This window comes from Lepisosteus platostomus, chromosome 10 (assembly GCF_059453375.1).
Source record: "Lepisosteus platostomus isolate fLepPlt1 chromosome 10, fLepPlt1.hap1, whole genome shotgun sequence".
NCBI lineage: Eukaryota > Metazoa > Chordata > Actinopteri > Semionotiformes > Lepisosteidae > Lepisosteus > Lepisosteus platostomus.
This window is the reverse complement of record NC_142620.1, coordinates 9,826,563-9,842,402: the sequence shown is the minus strand read 5'-3', so window position 1 is coordinate 9,842,402 and position 15,840 is coordinate 9,826,563. Positions and strand designations below refer to the sequence as shown.

At 46.6% G+C, this 15,840-nt stretch overlaps 2 protein-coding genes and 1 long non-coding RNA gene across 4 annotated transcripts in view; 1 reads left to right on the top strand and 2 right to left on the bottom strand.

Annotated features, from left to right (window-relative positions):
- Nucleotides 1-217: 217 nt before the first annotated feature.
- LOC148653257 (uncharacterized) lies at nt 218-6,164 on the bottom strand. Its single transcript, XM_088648045.1, has 6 exons — nt 4,635-6,164; nt 3,943-4,010; nt 3,269-3,337; nt 2,822-2,905; nt 2,082-2,217; nt 218-1,716 (listed from the first exon to the last, which is right to left on the bottom strand). Exons 1-6 carry the CDS (start codon nt 4,864-4,866, stop codon nt 1,109-1,111), a joined length of 1,197 nt encoding a protein of 398 aa, XP_088504171.1. The 5' UTR covers nt 4,867-6,164; the 3' UTR covers nt 218-1,108.
- Nucleotides 2,109-4,495, top strand: LOC148653258 (uncharacterized). The gene is made up of 2 exons (XR_015941629.1): nt 2,109-2,247; nt 2,384-4,495. It is a non-coding gene; the product is annotated as an uncharacterized LOC148653258 (long non-coding RNA).
- A 1,477-nt stretch (nt 6,165-7,641) lies between the features above and the next one.
- Nucleotides 7,642-15,840, bottom strand: part of slc35f4 (solute carrier family 35 member F4) — a 40,035-nt gene continuing 31,836 nt past the window's right edge. For both annotated transcript variants that reach the window (XM_088648043.1, XM_088648044.1), the window contains exons 2-7: nt 12,782-13,082; nt 11,662-11,881; nt 10,943-11,068; nt 10,416-10,608; nt 9,775-9,864; nt 7,642-8,477 (exon numbers count right to left, since the gene is read on the bottom strand). In XM_088648043.1, the coding sequence (XP_088504169.1) occupies nt 8,236-8,477; nt 9,775-9,864; nt 10,416-10,608; nt 10,943-11,068; nt 11,662-11,881; nt 12,782-13,082 (1,172 nt within the window). In that variant the 3' untranslated portion in view covers nt 7,642-8,235. The remainder of the gene's footprint in view (nt 8,478-9,774; nt 9,865-10,415; nt 10,609-10,942; nt 11,069-11,661; nt 11,882-12,781; nt 13,083-15,840) is intronic.

The following is a 15,840-nucleotide window of genomic DNA, read 5'->3' as shown; positions in this document are numbered from 1 at the left end:
ACTGAATTGTTATAATTCACCGGTGTTTTCATGGGAAGCCTACTGATTAACCCTGTATAATACCATCTTGCTATGAAACCACCTCATTTGTCTTCATAATGGGTATTATTTAAATTCCGTTTTATCTGTAGTGGAAAAGGAAACCTCACAGAAACACCCGAGTAACGCTTTGTCATGTTAATTATGTCAGCTGGAGGGGGAAAAAAAATCTAGACCTACACGGAAAGGGTTTTATTTTCCTGTTTGCTGTGTAATTCACAGAGAATAAACCAACACCTCGTTAATTAGCACTTCCTTCACATTTAAAGAAATAAAGATTTTACTATTTAGAAATGCGTACAAGGAAAAGTAGAGTAGGTCTTTCCAGGGTGATATAACCAAATAGCTTAAACATCAGGATTAAAAACTTTCAAAACAGTTTTCTTTCTGTAGAGCAAGAGCAATGCAATAATTTAGTTAAAGGATCATGCAGTGCTACCATAAACAGGACTGAAGTTGCATATACATATACATGTAACACATGTATGCATTTTCACTTTAGAAAATTTGTCTTCTTAAAAATATCTTCTTTTTTTAAGATGATGTATCCTACTATACACATAACCTTTTGTCTTGTAGTAAAAATGCTCTAGTGGTTTAATATAATTAACAAAACATTGCTGGGCAAAGTCCAGTACAGATTTCTTGTGGCCCTCCTTCCCTAAAAAATGTCTCAAAACACTTATCTATGCTGTATTAGTTTCTCATGAAAATCTAGACTAGTGTCTAGGGGTGTGCACTGCATTTTAAATTGTAGTCAAGTTGTACCAAATGCCTGTCCTTTAGTCTGTGAAATGCAGGTTTAATGAAAAGCTCAGCATTTTCCAGAATGAATGCTGTCCTCTGGGCCTCACGGAAAGATCCGTGCTGAACTGGGCTCTTCACGGCAGAAAGAACACTGGGAGCACAAATATCTCCTCTCTCCCTATCTGCCACCCACACTCAGGATCATGGTTGACACATTGCAGCCTTCTGAACTCCAGCTTCGTCTTTCTGGTAATTGAGCACCAGCAACTTTTTTTAATGTAGATATACCCCTCCCCCCCTCCACCCCCGCACCACAATGGTCCTAAAAGTCAAGGTCTAGCTGGTCTTGGAACGAGGGGTTAAGTTCAGGCCTGATTCTGGTCAGTCTGCCTGCGATCTTCTGCCTTCGTCTGCTCAGGGCCCTGCAGGCCCAGTCCTCCTCCTCAGGCCTCCAGCAGGGATTCTCGTCTTCCTCTCTGGCAGATCCTGTCAGGCCAGCACTCACCTCCCAGCAGGCCTCGTCTCCCCGCCCCCTGGCCAGCCTGCTGGCGCTCAGTCGGCTGCGCAGGTCTCCTTCCCCTCCCAGCATCCAGGTCTTTGTTTTGTCTGCTCCCTGTCTGGACTGCCTGGTGCAGGTTTCTGGAACCTCTCCCTGTCTGCGGTGCTGTGTCCTGATTGCCTGGAGCCCACCTTGCTCCCCGTCGGAACGGGAGCTGTCCTGCCCCTGTTCCTCCCAGACTGACCCCGGGCTGCTGGAGCGGTGCCAAGTGGTCCTGGGACTCTCAGCCAACTCCCACTCCTGTAGCCCAGGACTAGCCTCCACCAGGTCCAGGCCCTCTCCACTGGACGAGTCCCAGAAGATGTCTCTTTCAGCGGGCCTCTTGACCAGGCGTACGTTACGCTTCCCTTTCCCTTCCAGCTCTCCTCTGTCTGTAGGGGTAGCAGAAATGAGGAAACACAGCCCATCATGACACGAGGAAGATTATTTCTTTGCCTCATGTTTTGTGTTAAGTAAAGGAGGGTTTCAGTGTGGCTATGACATTAATTCAGATTAAACTAGCTGACAAAGTCTGGATGTCTCTTGCCATGTCATCACATCCTACAGTAGGGCTCTGCCCTGGGGATGCTGTCTGTTATTAGGCAGCTTTTGAGCAGGGAGTGTGTGCAGACTGTGTGTCGCACCTATACCCACTGTTCCTCCTGTCTCTGCGTTATCTTTCCTGCCTTGTTTATTAGCTGCAGGAGCACAGCCTGATTACAGCACAAACACGTGGAGGGAGGTGCTCTCATCTCACCGCTGGCCATGCAGACTGTCCCTCTGTGCCCCCTGTTGCCCCTCTGCTCCAGGATCTCTCGGACCAGGCGTCTCTGTGCTCGGCGCTGCTCGTGAGACTGACGACTGAGAGCCGCCTGGGCCTCCAGAACTCCCCCCTGTCGTGGGACAGAGACATGGTGACAATGGTAAGGGCGGTGCTTGTCGATTTAGGCTGTGCTGGGGCAAGAAAGCATCACAGAGAAATAATGGAAAGAAATGAGTATTTTTCGTTGAATGGATGCTTACTTAGTGCCAACGTGCCTTTATCTGTTTTATTGGCAGGATCTTTTCAGCCCTACAGCTTAGAGACAGACATGAAAAAGCAGAAGTGAGATGCCAGTTTTTCCAGCTGTCTGTGGTGTGCATCCACTGGGAAGAAAACCTGCCAGGAGGAACAGGTCAATGTGGGCCAGCCCTGCAACACAGCTCTCTCTGGGGTTTCCACTCCACCAACACAGTAATCATGGCCCCTGGGACAGCTGTCACGGGCTCAGCGCACACCAGCTGTCTCTCCCACGCAATTCCACAGAAACCCACTGCCGCACCTTCACACAGCCACTCACTTCTGGCACGAACTAATGGGAGACAGTTCAGGGCATGGAAAAAGGCAGCAGACGAGTAGAGGATACAGGGACAGAGCTCTGTGTCAGTCAAGAGCAGTCCAGTGCTCTAATGCGCCTGATCGCTCGCAGTCTGAGTGAAGGTTGTGAGATTCTGTACCTGCAGTGGGCCAGCCTTGCCAGAGCACTCCCTCTGCCTGTGGATGGGGGAGCGGAGAGAGTCCCCACCTTTTGGTAGTGTGCCCTGACATGCAAGAGAGAATGCAAGGGTCAGAGGGCGTGAGAGGGTCCCAGACACAGGAGGAGTGGGGTGGGCAGAGAACAGTGTTAGAATGGAGATGAGAGGTAGGTGGAAAGAGCTGTTACAGCCCAAGGTGATGGATGTGCAGTACCTACCAGACCAAGAAAGCTTGAAGAGCTCCATTCAATCTATAGCTAGGGAAATAGTTTTCAATACCTAGTTTTTGTTACTGTCTTTAAGATAACTTCCCGAAATAGGTCAACCCAGCCTTCAGGCTTTGTTGGATTCTATCTGTAGATGAGAACATAAATCAGCCCATTGACATGAGCTCTCCTGGCAGAACTATGAGGAGGCGGAGCTTCTTACCAGGGCCGTGTGATTGGCCACTTCCTCGAAGAGAAATCCAGCGATGGGCAGGGCCAGTGGCTGCAGTCCCTGCCACAAGATCAGTCAATGTAGAGACATCAGTGTGCACAAGGTCACTACTTCATTATTGATCACTGCTGTCTTAGATCTGGAGATTCATGTGAGAACTACTGTATATACAGGAGAGCACAGGGTAATCATCTCTGAAACTAACATTCTGCTGCTGCCCTTGGTGAATGTTGTCATATACCTGGATAGTCTACATGCCCTGAGTGGAATAGCTACTGGACCCTGCCGATATCTTGACGTTACAAGAGGCAGCTTTTTTCTCCGGTAAAGAAACTACAGCTAACGTGAGTTTTTTTCTGATCGTAGGTTTGTGTTGAGTTTAAGCTCCGCACAAAAGCAAAACACAGACAACACAAGGAACCTGCGGTTGTGTTATATAGGTTCCAATAATCAGTCTCCAGGGCTATGAAATAAACAGCATAACATTGTCCAAAACCATAATATATATACAGGTACTGTATATACTGTACATTGACTATGAGACAAAGTCTCTGTAGTTTAAAAATGAACAGCTCAGAGCATAGCCATTGCCCATAATCAGTCCATGCTGGTGTACCACAAACTCAGTTTCTTCACCAATTGGAGAAACACCGTTGTGTGCTGACCTGTGGCCTCTGAGGAGGGTGGGACTTAATGATGCTGCCGCCCACACTGGTGCCAGGAGACTGGAGGCCTGCAGACAACAAGACACAGGGAAACATCAAGCAGTCACCACCACAGCACCACCACATCGCTAATGCCAATGAGCATTTCTCTTTGTAAAAGCAATTTAAAGTAACAGTAAATGTAGTGATGAAAGAACATGGAGCATTGTATTAAATGCACCTGGGACAGAAGAGAGCATCAGTACAAATATTTCTGTTCGACCTACTCGTGAGAAAACTTAAAGAGACCAGGGACTCCATTTTGAAGGGTGTTCTTGCAAAATCTCTACAGGGCCTTTCCTGCTGTCCCAGAAGGCCGCAATCCTGGTGCACACACGTTGTCACGATCTCTCTCACTGCCAGTTTCAAAGCCTTATCTGCCTGTCAGTGCTCAGTGCTCTCCAGGGGAATCCATATTGCTTGGATTATGTACACACTATACAGGAAGACTACTATGGCACAGCACTTGTTTTAATTGGGGGGGAAGTCTAAAATAAAGTGATTATTTTTCATATTGCTTCCTCTTGTTCTGGTTTTAGTTTACATGTGAACTGGGCTCATGTCCAGAACCTGCAGCTGACATGAACAGAAACCTTATATACACCCCGTCTGTGACTGTAGCCACAGCTGTGACAAACTGATCCATGACCTACCTGCAGAGCGAGGGGGGAAGCTATAAGTCATTTCCTGTCTCAGGGGAGGCAGCTGTGTTGTCCTTCTCCTTCCCAGACTCCCTTGCTGCTCCTGGTCACTGTGCAGTGGTTCCATCGTCCAGTGTGTGCAGGGTTGTCTCTTTTCCAGCCGCACATGGCTCGCTCTCTGCTCAGAAGGGCTCTGGGATGGAGCCACCTGCACCGGCTTGGGTCTGGTACTGCTGGTGCCCATAATCCAGAAACCACCTGGTCCTGAGCAGAGTTTCTGTAATTAACCCTGAAATTCCCTTGTTAATCCAGGAATGAATTTGCTCTTGAACTGGTTCCCCCAGTGGTTATATGATTTTCCCAGTGGCCATGCATGATAGAGTCAAGGTCTCAGAATGGTCCAGTTTTTTAGGGTCAATAACACTTCTGGCTCTTATGTTTGACTCAGAACCTTGAAACCTTTGAAAACTGAAAGGTCTTCTAACACAAATTATTATTTCATCCAAAAGCAGGACTGTCGGGTGTTTCATGGGCTCCTTTTGTGTCCTCCAGATAAAGCAGACAGCTGTTTTAATTGTGGGCTCCCACAACGCTGAGAGAATTGCTGCATAGCTGAGTTCGTCTGTGGCTCCATGTGCAAACTTTTGTTCGTGTCCGACCCCGCTGCGCTGTTTCTGTACTTACCCAGACTCACCTGATGAACACCTCTCAGTCCCTGGGTATTTGTAGACCCTTCAGTTAGTCAGTAACAGGAAACAGAAGGACTGTGCCAGGAAAGTCCGTTGGTCACAGATTGTGGGGTGTCCTCGAGTCCCTCTGCCTGCCAGTCTGTGAGTCTGTCTGTCCTGTTCACACCCAGTCACCCCAGTCTGCCCCGAAACACTCTCGTCCAGGGCATGTTGATATACTACTGGAGGATTAATTATTGTCACCTACGTTTTCTGTGGTCAAACAAGTATCAACGTCTCTCTCTTTTTGTTATCGTCTTTTCCGCACCCCAGTGAGCTGGGTTTCCATGGCAACTCCCTCCCCACAGGTTAGACTGTAACCACACCGAGTTAACAATTGAATGCCTTAAAGTACCCAGACGTGCAACCACCCTCTTCTGTGCGCTCCCCTCCTGCTGCCCAGCCATGTGTACAGAGAGTGGAGCAACAGGGAGCACAGATCAGCCTGCTTGCTCAGTGTTAGGAGAGTGCAGAGAAGGGGTGCACCCTGGTGAGTGTGTGTGGTTTTCTGCCTGGGCTGTGCCAGCTGGCAGCATGACCTGTTCATGACAGAGCGGAGCTGCACCCTCAGGAAGCTGTGCCAGCTTTTCAGGTAGCCTTCCACAATCACCAAGTATTCCCCCTGGAACTTGATTTGGTTCAATTAGGTAGGAAAATCCAAAGGGGTCCCCAGTCCATCCCTTGACCCCAGGCATGCCTATCTTGCGAGAGCTACCCTCACCCCCTACCCCACGGAGAAGAAACCTCTTGGGCCCCATCTAGGCAGAGGTCCAGGCCCTGTTCAACTGGAATGGAGACACAGGCCAGACAAGTCACCAGGTCTGTGGGAGCAACTGATGAACCCTTGACACACAGAGCCAGGTTATTTCCATACAAGCATCTGCTTGCTTGTGCCCAGGCAGCTCAGTATAGGAACATCGGAAATCGGCTGATGTTTGATGGATAAGACTTGGCTCGAATTGTTTTGAACAGCATGTGTGGGCCCCCCTTTTGGTTCTGATTGTAGCCCATAAAGCAAGACGTTTGACAGAGGAGGCTGTATCATCCATATATGGGTGGTTACTTCCTTCCAGCATCACAGGCAGTCTCAATTGATTGAAGAGAGCCTCCTCTATCAAACGAGACGTGATCAATTGAGTTATTTTGATTGATAATTGAGCAGTATGTGAGTGCATGCCCATTTAGGTAAAACAATTGTAGTAAAACAAGGGAAACGTTCAAAATCCCATGAAGTTGTTACTAGACCTCCTTATGACTTAAGATAATAGAAGGACCATGGGGGCATTTTGTGTCTCAAGAACGTAGAAAAGAAGAAATTATAATTTACCTCCCTCTGTCTCCTGCCCAAATCACCACCCCCCCCCCCAGCTCTGATTTAATGAAGCAGCACTGCTAGTTTCTCCAAATCTGTCACTTCAGCAAACGCTTCATTAGAAAACACATTTCTCAGCACACTAGTCATTACCACGCGTTTCCTCCAAGTCGATTTCGCCCCATCGGACTGGCTGTCACGAACAGTCTGTGTTTGACTGCCTGTGTGTGTCAGTTACAAAGCTGCTGGAGCCCTGGCAATGCAGGCTTGTGGTACATCTCACAGCTGTTTAATCATACAGGAGGACAGATTTACATAACGGCACCTACTGGGTCCTTCACTGTCACAAGTCTCTCACGCACCGGCCAAGGTCCACAGTGGCTTCAGACACCAGTTGTTTCAATGTTCAGATATTCTCTCATGTTTATTTGTACAAGGTTTTCATCCGAAATGAACTCCCAAAACAGTGACTGCAGCAATCCAGTAAGAGCCTGTTCATGGTTTCTCTCAGATCTGCGAGGTGAGAGCTAGTGCTTTCATATGTGTTGCTTAAGTCTTTGGGATGGCAATGTTTGGAACTTTAAAAAAAAAAAACACCCATCTGTTTTCCTTATTCGTGGTTTCCCATCCTGCCCTTTCCACCGTTTTTCCATATTCTTTAACCCTTTTTGGTTTCATAAAGTATTTTAGCTCCTTGGCTTGGACAAACTCTGGTTTTGGAATTTCTCCTGCAGAAAAATCTTAAGGAATGACATTTTTAAAAGCAGTTATCCGATGGAAAAGCAGTGAGTGACGGCACGCAAATACCACACAAGCATATCATCTATTGTTGCCACTCAGGCTCTTGCTTCCCTAATTGAGAACCTGTTCATGGTTTCACTTCAAAGATCTGCAAAATGAGAGCAGATCTAGTACTTTCATATATCTCAAAATAGCTCTCTGGAAAGCAGGGTTTAAACAAGCAAAATAGAAAACAAAATACTGAGGATCATTTTCCTTTTATTAAAAAAAGAAAAGAAAATCTTTATTCAGCATAATGTATTTTACACCCATTCCTGTATATAATAATACTAAATAAAGTTTAAACTGTCTCTGTTCCCTATTGATATAGTTTCTGAATGCGTAAATACAGGTAAGATAGGGCCATACCGGCCCTGCCAATGTTTATATTCACAGAATACAGTCCCTGGTGCTGGGAGGGGATGCTGGGATTGGGGGAGGAGAAGGCAGGAAAAGGAGGCGAAAGAATGGCGAAAATCTCCTTTCCTTCCAAGTAAACAGCCCACAGGCTCGTGTCGTTCCCTTCAAGACAGCTATTGCGGCTTACTCAGTGCTTAAAAACATATTCAAGGGAACTTAGATTTTGTTGGAGCCAAGCAAGGTTTTTTTTTGTTGTTTCGTTCCGGTTCTGGACATTAACAAGTGGAGCCGCCTCCCGTGCAGCGCCGAACAGAAGAGTCCCGTTCCCTCTCCCCTGCGCCGGGCAGAGGCAGAGAGCGTGCACGCCTGGCGGGGCAGGCAGCGATGCGCCCGGGGCATGCGGGGTCGGGGGTCGGGGGTCGGGGGTCGGGGGTCATGCCAGCGGGATGGAGACGGCGCCGTTGGCGCGGCTGCGGCTGCGAGTGTGCACACTGGACTCGGTCAGCTCCTCCCCGTGCTCCTCGCCCTTCTTCTCGGCGAAGGTGGCGAGGAAGCGCAGCGTGACGGAGTCCCACTCCTCGGGCAGCAGCAGCAGCAGGAAGCCCAGGCAGATGATGGAGGTGGCGGCCAGGCGCACCACACTGAAGATCACCTCGTGCTTCAGCACATCCACCGCTGCGCAAAGACACAGGCAGCCGCATGGCTTAACGTGAGATCTGTACCAGCACACCGCTCCAAAACAGTAAGTCAGAAATGTGTTATCAGCAGTTCCGGAAACATGCCTGCTGTCCTGTCATCCTCACAGCAGCTGGCACATGTAATACAGTATTCCTGCCAGATGCACAGCCATACCTACTGCAGCAAACCCAAGAACAATGGAGACATCAGCTGCATTTGGCATTTGTACATGTGGTGTTCATTCATTCAAAACCCTGCGAAATTAATGTACCGTGAAATATTTTCATAAGGGTGGTGGGCGTATGGAACAGACTACCCTGCTATTGAAGACGATACCTTGGACTCTGTGAAGAAACAGTTGGATGATGATCCTCAGGCCATTAGCTATTCACTACTAATTACCAATTGGTCTAGATAGGCCAAAAGGTCTGCTCTTGTTTTGAACCATTCTTATGTTCCTTAATATAATAAAATACACAAGCATCTGTTACCGCTAAAATGTATCTTGAAGGCAATCGTCAAAGCTAGGCTGCCACAGAAGAGTTGCAGATATTTCTCCGGGATTTTCAGATTTCCATGGCAGTAGAGCCCCTAGTTGGATCAGCGATTTAAATGGATAAAGATGTTTATGTAAAGCTGCCTGGCGTACATGGAAGACTTCTGTTACTTCCTACTGAACATTCTGAGATCTGACCCCAAAAACAGCTGAAAGGTGAGAAATGGGAGTAATATAAAAAATAGGATTATAGAAGTGGGATACGTGGGATATAGGTAGTAAGTATGCTGCTTGTATCCTGCAGCAAAACCCTTTTGGTAAACAGGAAAACGTCTAGAATGTAAATGCAGGAAATTTAATAGATGAATGGGAATGGAAGCACTACCCCTTATTCTCTTCAGCAGCTTGGATGACATGTACACATCTGGTGCAGTGAAATCTCCGACAGGAAGGTGATACTGTGGAGATCAGATATGCACAAAGCAGTTTTCACATCATTCTGTTCAAGGTAGGAAGAATTCCTCTACGATTTAAACTGCAGAGAAGCTTTGAAGGAAAAGTGCACATAGACCAAAACAGGAAGACAGTTTTTAGTCAACAGACTGTTTCAGTTGCAAGCTGGGCATTTACTTCTGAGTAGCTCTGAACACATTTTTTATTAATTAGCAAATGACACATTTTGGATGTGCAGGCAGTGTGCAATCTCTTTGTCACTGTGAGAGCCAAGCTGGCTTGCTGTGCAATGTGCTGGCCCCTGTATCCATTCATCTCATGTCCACTCAGATGCAGCGAGCCTACCTGCGTTCCCTGGTACGCTGAGCAGGGTCCCGATGGAAATGAGGATGGGGTAGGTGAGGACCAGTCCCACATTCACCAGGATGTTGAACGCTGTTCAGGAGTGTGATAAAGAGAAAAGCAGTGTGGAAGAGGATCAGACGGGTCAGAGTTAAAATGAATCCTACTCAGAAGATGTTTAGGTGAAGTCGTCTAGGGTGAGGTGGGGTAGGGGGAAGTTTTCACTTAAACATGCATCCTGATTTGAACACTAATGCAAAAATAGTACAGCAAACCTCTTTACAGATTGCATGTGCACATTCAACCACACTGCAGAAAGAGACTCACTCATATGCACCAAGACAACCAGGTGTCACCATGTAGGGCAACAGCACCTGCCCCTAACACTCCTTTTGCAGCCGAACACACCTGTCATGCCATGATTTCTGTCAGCTCTGCTCTTGTCCTTTCCCAGTGCGTCTGTGGAAAGCAGATGAACTGGGAAAGGCAGGAGTATGAGACCCACGGAGATGCGATGTCAGTGGTCCAGCGGGTTGGCCTTAGTCAGTGAAACTCCTGCGAGGAGTCAATCTGATACTCTCGTTGGCCCTGAGGCTCTCTCACACACACTGACACAGCCCCTCTCAGCGCGCACGTGTCCTCACCCAGCCAGAGCCCAGCTACGCCACACAGATAGCCCCAGGGCAGGGCCGACAGCGACCCCCAGTGCTCCACCTTGGTGAAGAAGAGGATGACGGGCGTGCAGGAGATGAAGATGAGGTTGAAGAATCCCAAAGTGGAGAAGAAGTGCGCAGCCTCGCCTAGGTTGGCACTGCCCACGAACATCTTGAACAGCACCTGAAAACACATGAATGTAGTACTTCTAGCAAAGACTCTACACATTCAACAAGTCAAATGTACCAAATACATTTTCAACAACAATTTTATTTAATTTTAACTTTGACCTCATTTGAAACAGCTTTGGACCAGATAGCTCAAGCCTACTCCTTCACAAGTTTAATCTTGACTACATCTGACATGCACAGTTAAAGAGCAGTACTTCAAATATTTAATTCCTGCCTTGATTTCAAAAGTGATATTGTTAACCTACCAGCATTTGTGCGACAGTTGTTCCTGCCTTTAAAAGTGAATGTCATTCAAAATGCATTGGCTGTCAATTAGATCAACTCACCTTATAGAGAGCTGATGTAGAGGCGGAGCCAACAGCAAAGGCGACGCCTATGATGGAATCGCCATGGAACCCATCTGCATATGCCATCATCACAATGCCTGTGATTGCCATGATAGCAGCCACTATCTGCAGGGAGGAGAGGCACAGAGCACCATGGGAAAGCAGTAGAATCTAGAGTGAGGGACCACATGATATACTACAGCACAGTCATGCAGGCAGGGGTAGATCTCTGCACTGCTTGCACCACAGGGTCACAACAGGCATCCCATTTCCTATTATTTGTCTTGAACTCCAGCTCATCAGCCCACATTGCCTGAGGAAGAGGGAATACGGCAATGACTGCATGTTATAATGGTCCTTTCATCCTCTCTTAATGAGACTCTCTGGACAACATAGCCTTGTGGGATTATAAACATTTAGTGAATGATGGTCAGCATGCAGAAAGGGGCCTCTCTCCCCCTCGTAACACTCACTCATCCTCACTGTCAGCCTTCACTAGCCCAGACTCTACTTCCTCTTTCACTTATAGCCAAATGCCCCTCACCCAGGGACCCAACTCCTTGACTGTCACTGAACCGGTGCTTAACATCCCTAGCCCTGTTTTCACTGAGCCCCATTGGAAAGCGGGGAGCCTCCAGGAATGCCACACGTCTGAATGAACACACCACTGTAGCAGGGGGAACGGCCACACGGGCCATAGCGTTACAAAACCAGCGTACCCGCACCCCCATAAACCGGTCCTTGAGGACAATCCAGGACAGCAGGAAGACAAAGGCCTTGTGGCAGCAGTAGAGAGCGGAGACGTCAGTGGCAGTGAGCTTGCGCAGGGCCAGCAGGTACAGGTAGTTGGTGAGTGTCCACAGGATGGAGAAGGGAGCTGTACGCTTCAGGAATAGCTTCAGGGTTAAGCCATCCTCTCCAAAAATGCGGCTGCACTCCCTGCAAAGAGAAGACGAAGGCGAGAGGGACAGAAAGCCGGACAGGGCAGTCCTCATAGTCACGGATGTACAACCAGTATGAACATGGACGTAGGCCTGCTTCCTGGATTTGCAGTGGGAATTCAATCAGAGCATCAGGGTATAACCCACTAGGTCTGCTGAAGTCAGCATGCAATATTTTTGGATTAAACCAACAGTCTGCTGAATTTTTCTTCTCTGCCTTCTCAGTCTCTGGTCCACGAATCTGCCAGGGGATCAACAGGTTAGCACAGATAGTCGTGAGCCAACCACACTGTTCAGTCTTTGGAAATCGTTCGTTAACAATTGAAATAATCCGCATGGGCCTAACACCTACTCTCATTATCCTTCTCATTTCTCCTTCAGCACATCTGACTTGAAGACAGCTCATTAAAAAACAAAAGTCACATGCATTTGTGGAGACCTAGGCATACCGCAGAACGAGTAAATCCTATTCAGTTGGGTTCACAAGGAATGACAACACCCAGTAAGAAAATACATATGGGAATGTTTATTGAGGCATCAAGCCTGAGAAACGTTGACTTAACCTGCTTGGCTGAGAGCCAACCACCTGGCTGTGGGATGAGGAATTAGGACCCGCTTGAAGAGAGAGGAGTTCACCAAGGGGAGTTGTAAAGGTGATGGGGCAGAGAAAGGATGCAGAAAGGGACAGGAGCTTATATATGGCTTTAATAGCATTTTGGCAAGTCACAGCTTGGGGGATGAGGAGTTAGTGTAGCACAGGTTGGACCTTGATTGCCATCATTACTCCTGAGTTTTCATTAACTACTTCACTGTAAAATTATGTATGATCACGAGATCACTGTGTAGTAGCATTGAGAGATACTTTGTCTCCAGTCCTGCGTCCCACCCGAGAACCCACCTGAATTTCTGGATGGGGGTCTGCTTCTGGCGTGCAGTGACCAGGTGTCCGGAATAGTAGATGGGGAAGAAGAGGATGTTCCAGTTGGTACTGAACCAGGTCATGAAGAAGGGGCAGGAGAAGGACTGGAAGGTGAGCTTGACCACCTGAGTTGTGCCCACCCAGGAGGAGGACACTGACAGCACCAACAGCAGCCCTCCCAGCACCCTGAGGGCCGTGCTGGTGCAGGACTGGCATTGTGAGGGTGTCTCACTGTCCCCGCTGCCCGGTGTGTCTGCATGAGACTCTGATCCTTCCTCTCCTGCAAGGACAAGGAGACAGAAGGGACAAGATTATTCCACTGACTCACTGGTGCATCTTGTGTCTTACAGTGCTTCCAACATTCCAACAGAGCTCTTTAGCACATAATTCAGCTCTTACTTGGACTGGCAGTTTGCTAAATTATACTTTTTTTACAGATGTGGATTCTAAAAAGTTGACAATTTTCATGCTACTTCATCTTTCAATGACATCATTTGAGATCTCCAACTATTTAAATGCACGAAAACAAATAAAAAAGCTTATTGTTTATTTAAGTGAGGGTTCAATCAGCTAGAAGTAAACACAGCAGACATTAAAGTAAGAATTATCAGGACTCAGAAGCCCTTCGCTGTGCCCTGACACACAGTGTTCTACAGCTGCGGGAAATAATTATTGTGTTTTCTGCTATGGCATGAATAACACTGAGTGAATAACACTTAAAACTGAATATATAAAGATTTGCATTCGTTAAGCATCACTTTGTAGGAAGAAATTAAAGAAACCGATTCATCTAGTGAGAGAAAAGAGAATTCCTTTCCACATTTTCTGGTTGTATCTGTTGCCTCTCATCAAATGCAAAACTGTTTTATTTAATTTAAATTGCTTATTTTCATTGGACTTTGGAATGTCTTCAATGCTATTGCATTCAGTACACAGGAAAAGCGATAAAGGACCTCTCCCAGGGAAGAATTATTACTCTTACTGGTGAACAGAACCTTGAAAATCTAATATACATTGTGTGCACGTGTACTTCACAATTAAACACAAACCCACAGATGCAATAATATACTGACACTCTCAGCTGTCTTTTATTATCTTCTTTAATTATATAAGGGTCTTGAGAAGGTAATAATTAACCAGGTCATAAGACATTAAATTACAGCAGACGCCAATTCCAGGTGACCCAATGCACAGAAATACACTAATGTAGTCATTCATTTTGCACTGCTGCTGACGATGACAGCCTTGAGTTTATATATATATAGTTATATCTTCTCCCAGATATAACAGCAGGGTTTGAAACTTAGGATCATGGAATCATCTGAAAATACCTGTACCTGTCTGGATGAGCTCTTGTTTGGATGCCATCTGCTTTTGTTCAGATCTGTTCAGAATCTTGTGGTGTCTGACAGGGGTCTGTTTTTGGGCCTTCGTTCACTCCTCTCAGCATTATGAGTCAATATCATGGCATCTAAATAGATTCCTACAGTAAAGATGCTCAGGTATGCCTGAAGCGTACCCTAGACTCTCACCCTATTCACTCAGAAATCTTTATATCCGTAGAAGGTGTCAGAGCTTAGATGTTGGGTTTTTTTTTCAGCTAGTAAGTGCTAGTAAGATCCCCTGTTGATGGGTGCTAAACTGCTACTTCTGGACAATGCTAGCTTGCTTTTGACATGCGGTATTTGAAACTTCACTACAGTCTGACTTGCAATTACTCTTACCGTACTAAGACGCTGAATTGTAACCACATTCCCTTGCAAATGAATTGTTCAGAGAAAAAGACTAGATAGATCTTTGAGTTTCCTCTTCTCTGACTTAAGAGTAAGACCATATCAGGCTCCTAAAAATGTGTTTACTGTGCCCCAGATAGGCTTTACTGTTAATATTAATGGTGTCTTACACATTAATCTAGCATACTGATAACATTACCTATCAAAAAGCTAAAATACATTCATTCTGTTAAGGAAAGAAGCTAGCGAGAGACGTTTTGTATCCTATCTATCGAATGAGGATGCCTGGGATGTTCATTGATTATATCGAGAATTTGAAAAATGTGCACTTCGAGTGAAAATCCTACAGGCAAATACTAAATGTGGATATAAATAGTCAAGTTTCTCCTGTCAAAACCAGAGGGTTCAGGATGTGCAGAAGAGAGCTGCAGTGCTGGGAAGCTCAGCTTATTGTATGCGTATGAGTATTTTGCAGGTTCAGTCTTTTCTGTTTCGTAGCTCGGAATTAGTGGCTGAGTAAGCACTACGTGGAACAGAAGCAGGCTGGAGATTTGGGAGCTGACCCATAATGCATAGGGTACCTTAGGAGCCACACACTACATTTTGAACGGCCAAAAAGAAAAGTGAGGATTTCATTTTTTTTCTTCCTTTCTTTTTTGGCTGGCAAAGTGAAATGTTTTGGCAGGACTCTGGCCTGCAGTGGGGGTGCAAGGAAAGGGGGGGGGGGTTCATAAAAACGCAGTCACCCTGAGAGGAGGGGGAGGTGGGGAGGCAGTTTTTTTACAGAGAGCAGGGATCCATTACAGCGCGCTTCCAGCACCGATCAATTTACACCAGAGCAGGAATAAAGAACGAAATGTGCTTGTCCGCTGTGCCGACGAGCTCAGCACTTTCCCCCTGGCATCGCGACCTCGGGCAACTGGCCCTGCATGACCCTTCCAGCCTCAGTCGTGTACCAGCCTGTCCGCATGCCAGTCACTCTAACACTTGTCCGCTTGTCTCAAGCTTCCTAATTCTTCATTAATTACCCATTTGGGAACATCATTTGAGGAAGACTTCATTATTTCAAAACCACCACAACGTTCCTTTGACTACTGACGAAGCAGCCAGAGGCCAGGTGTGAGATGAGTTCAGTTCAGTTTATTGTCATATGCGCAAGTGCCATGAGATGCTTATTTGCATGTATGCTCCAATACAAAACCATCAAAGGAATCACCAAAAACATTAATACAGAACAGCAGTAGCAACAACAACAAGTTAAATAACATACAGCTTGAGCCTGTGGCAGGGGTAGAGTTCAGTAAT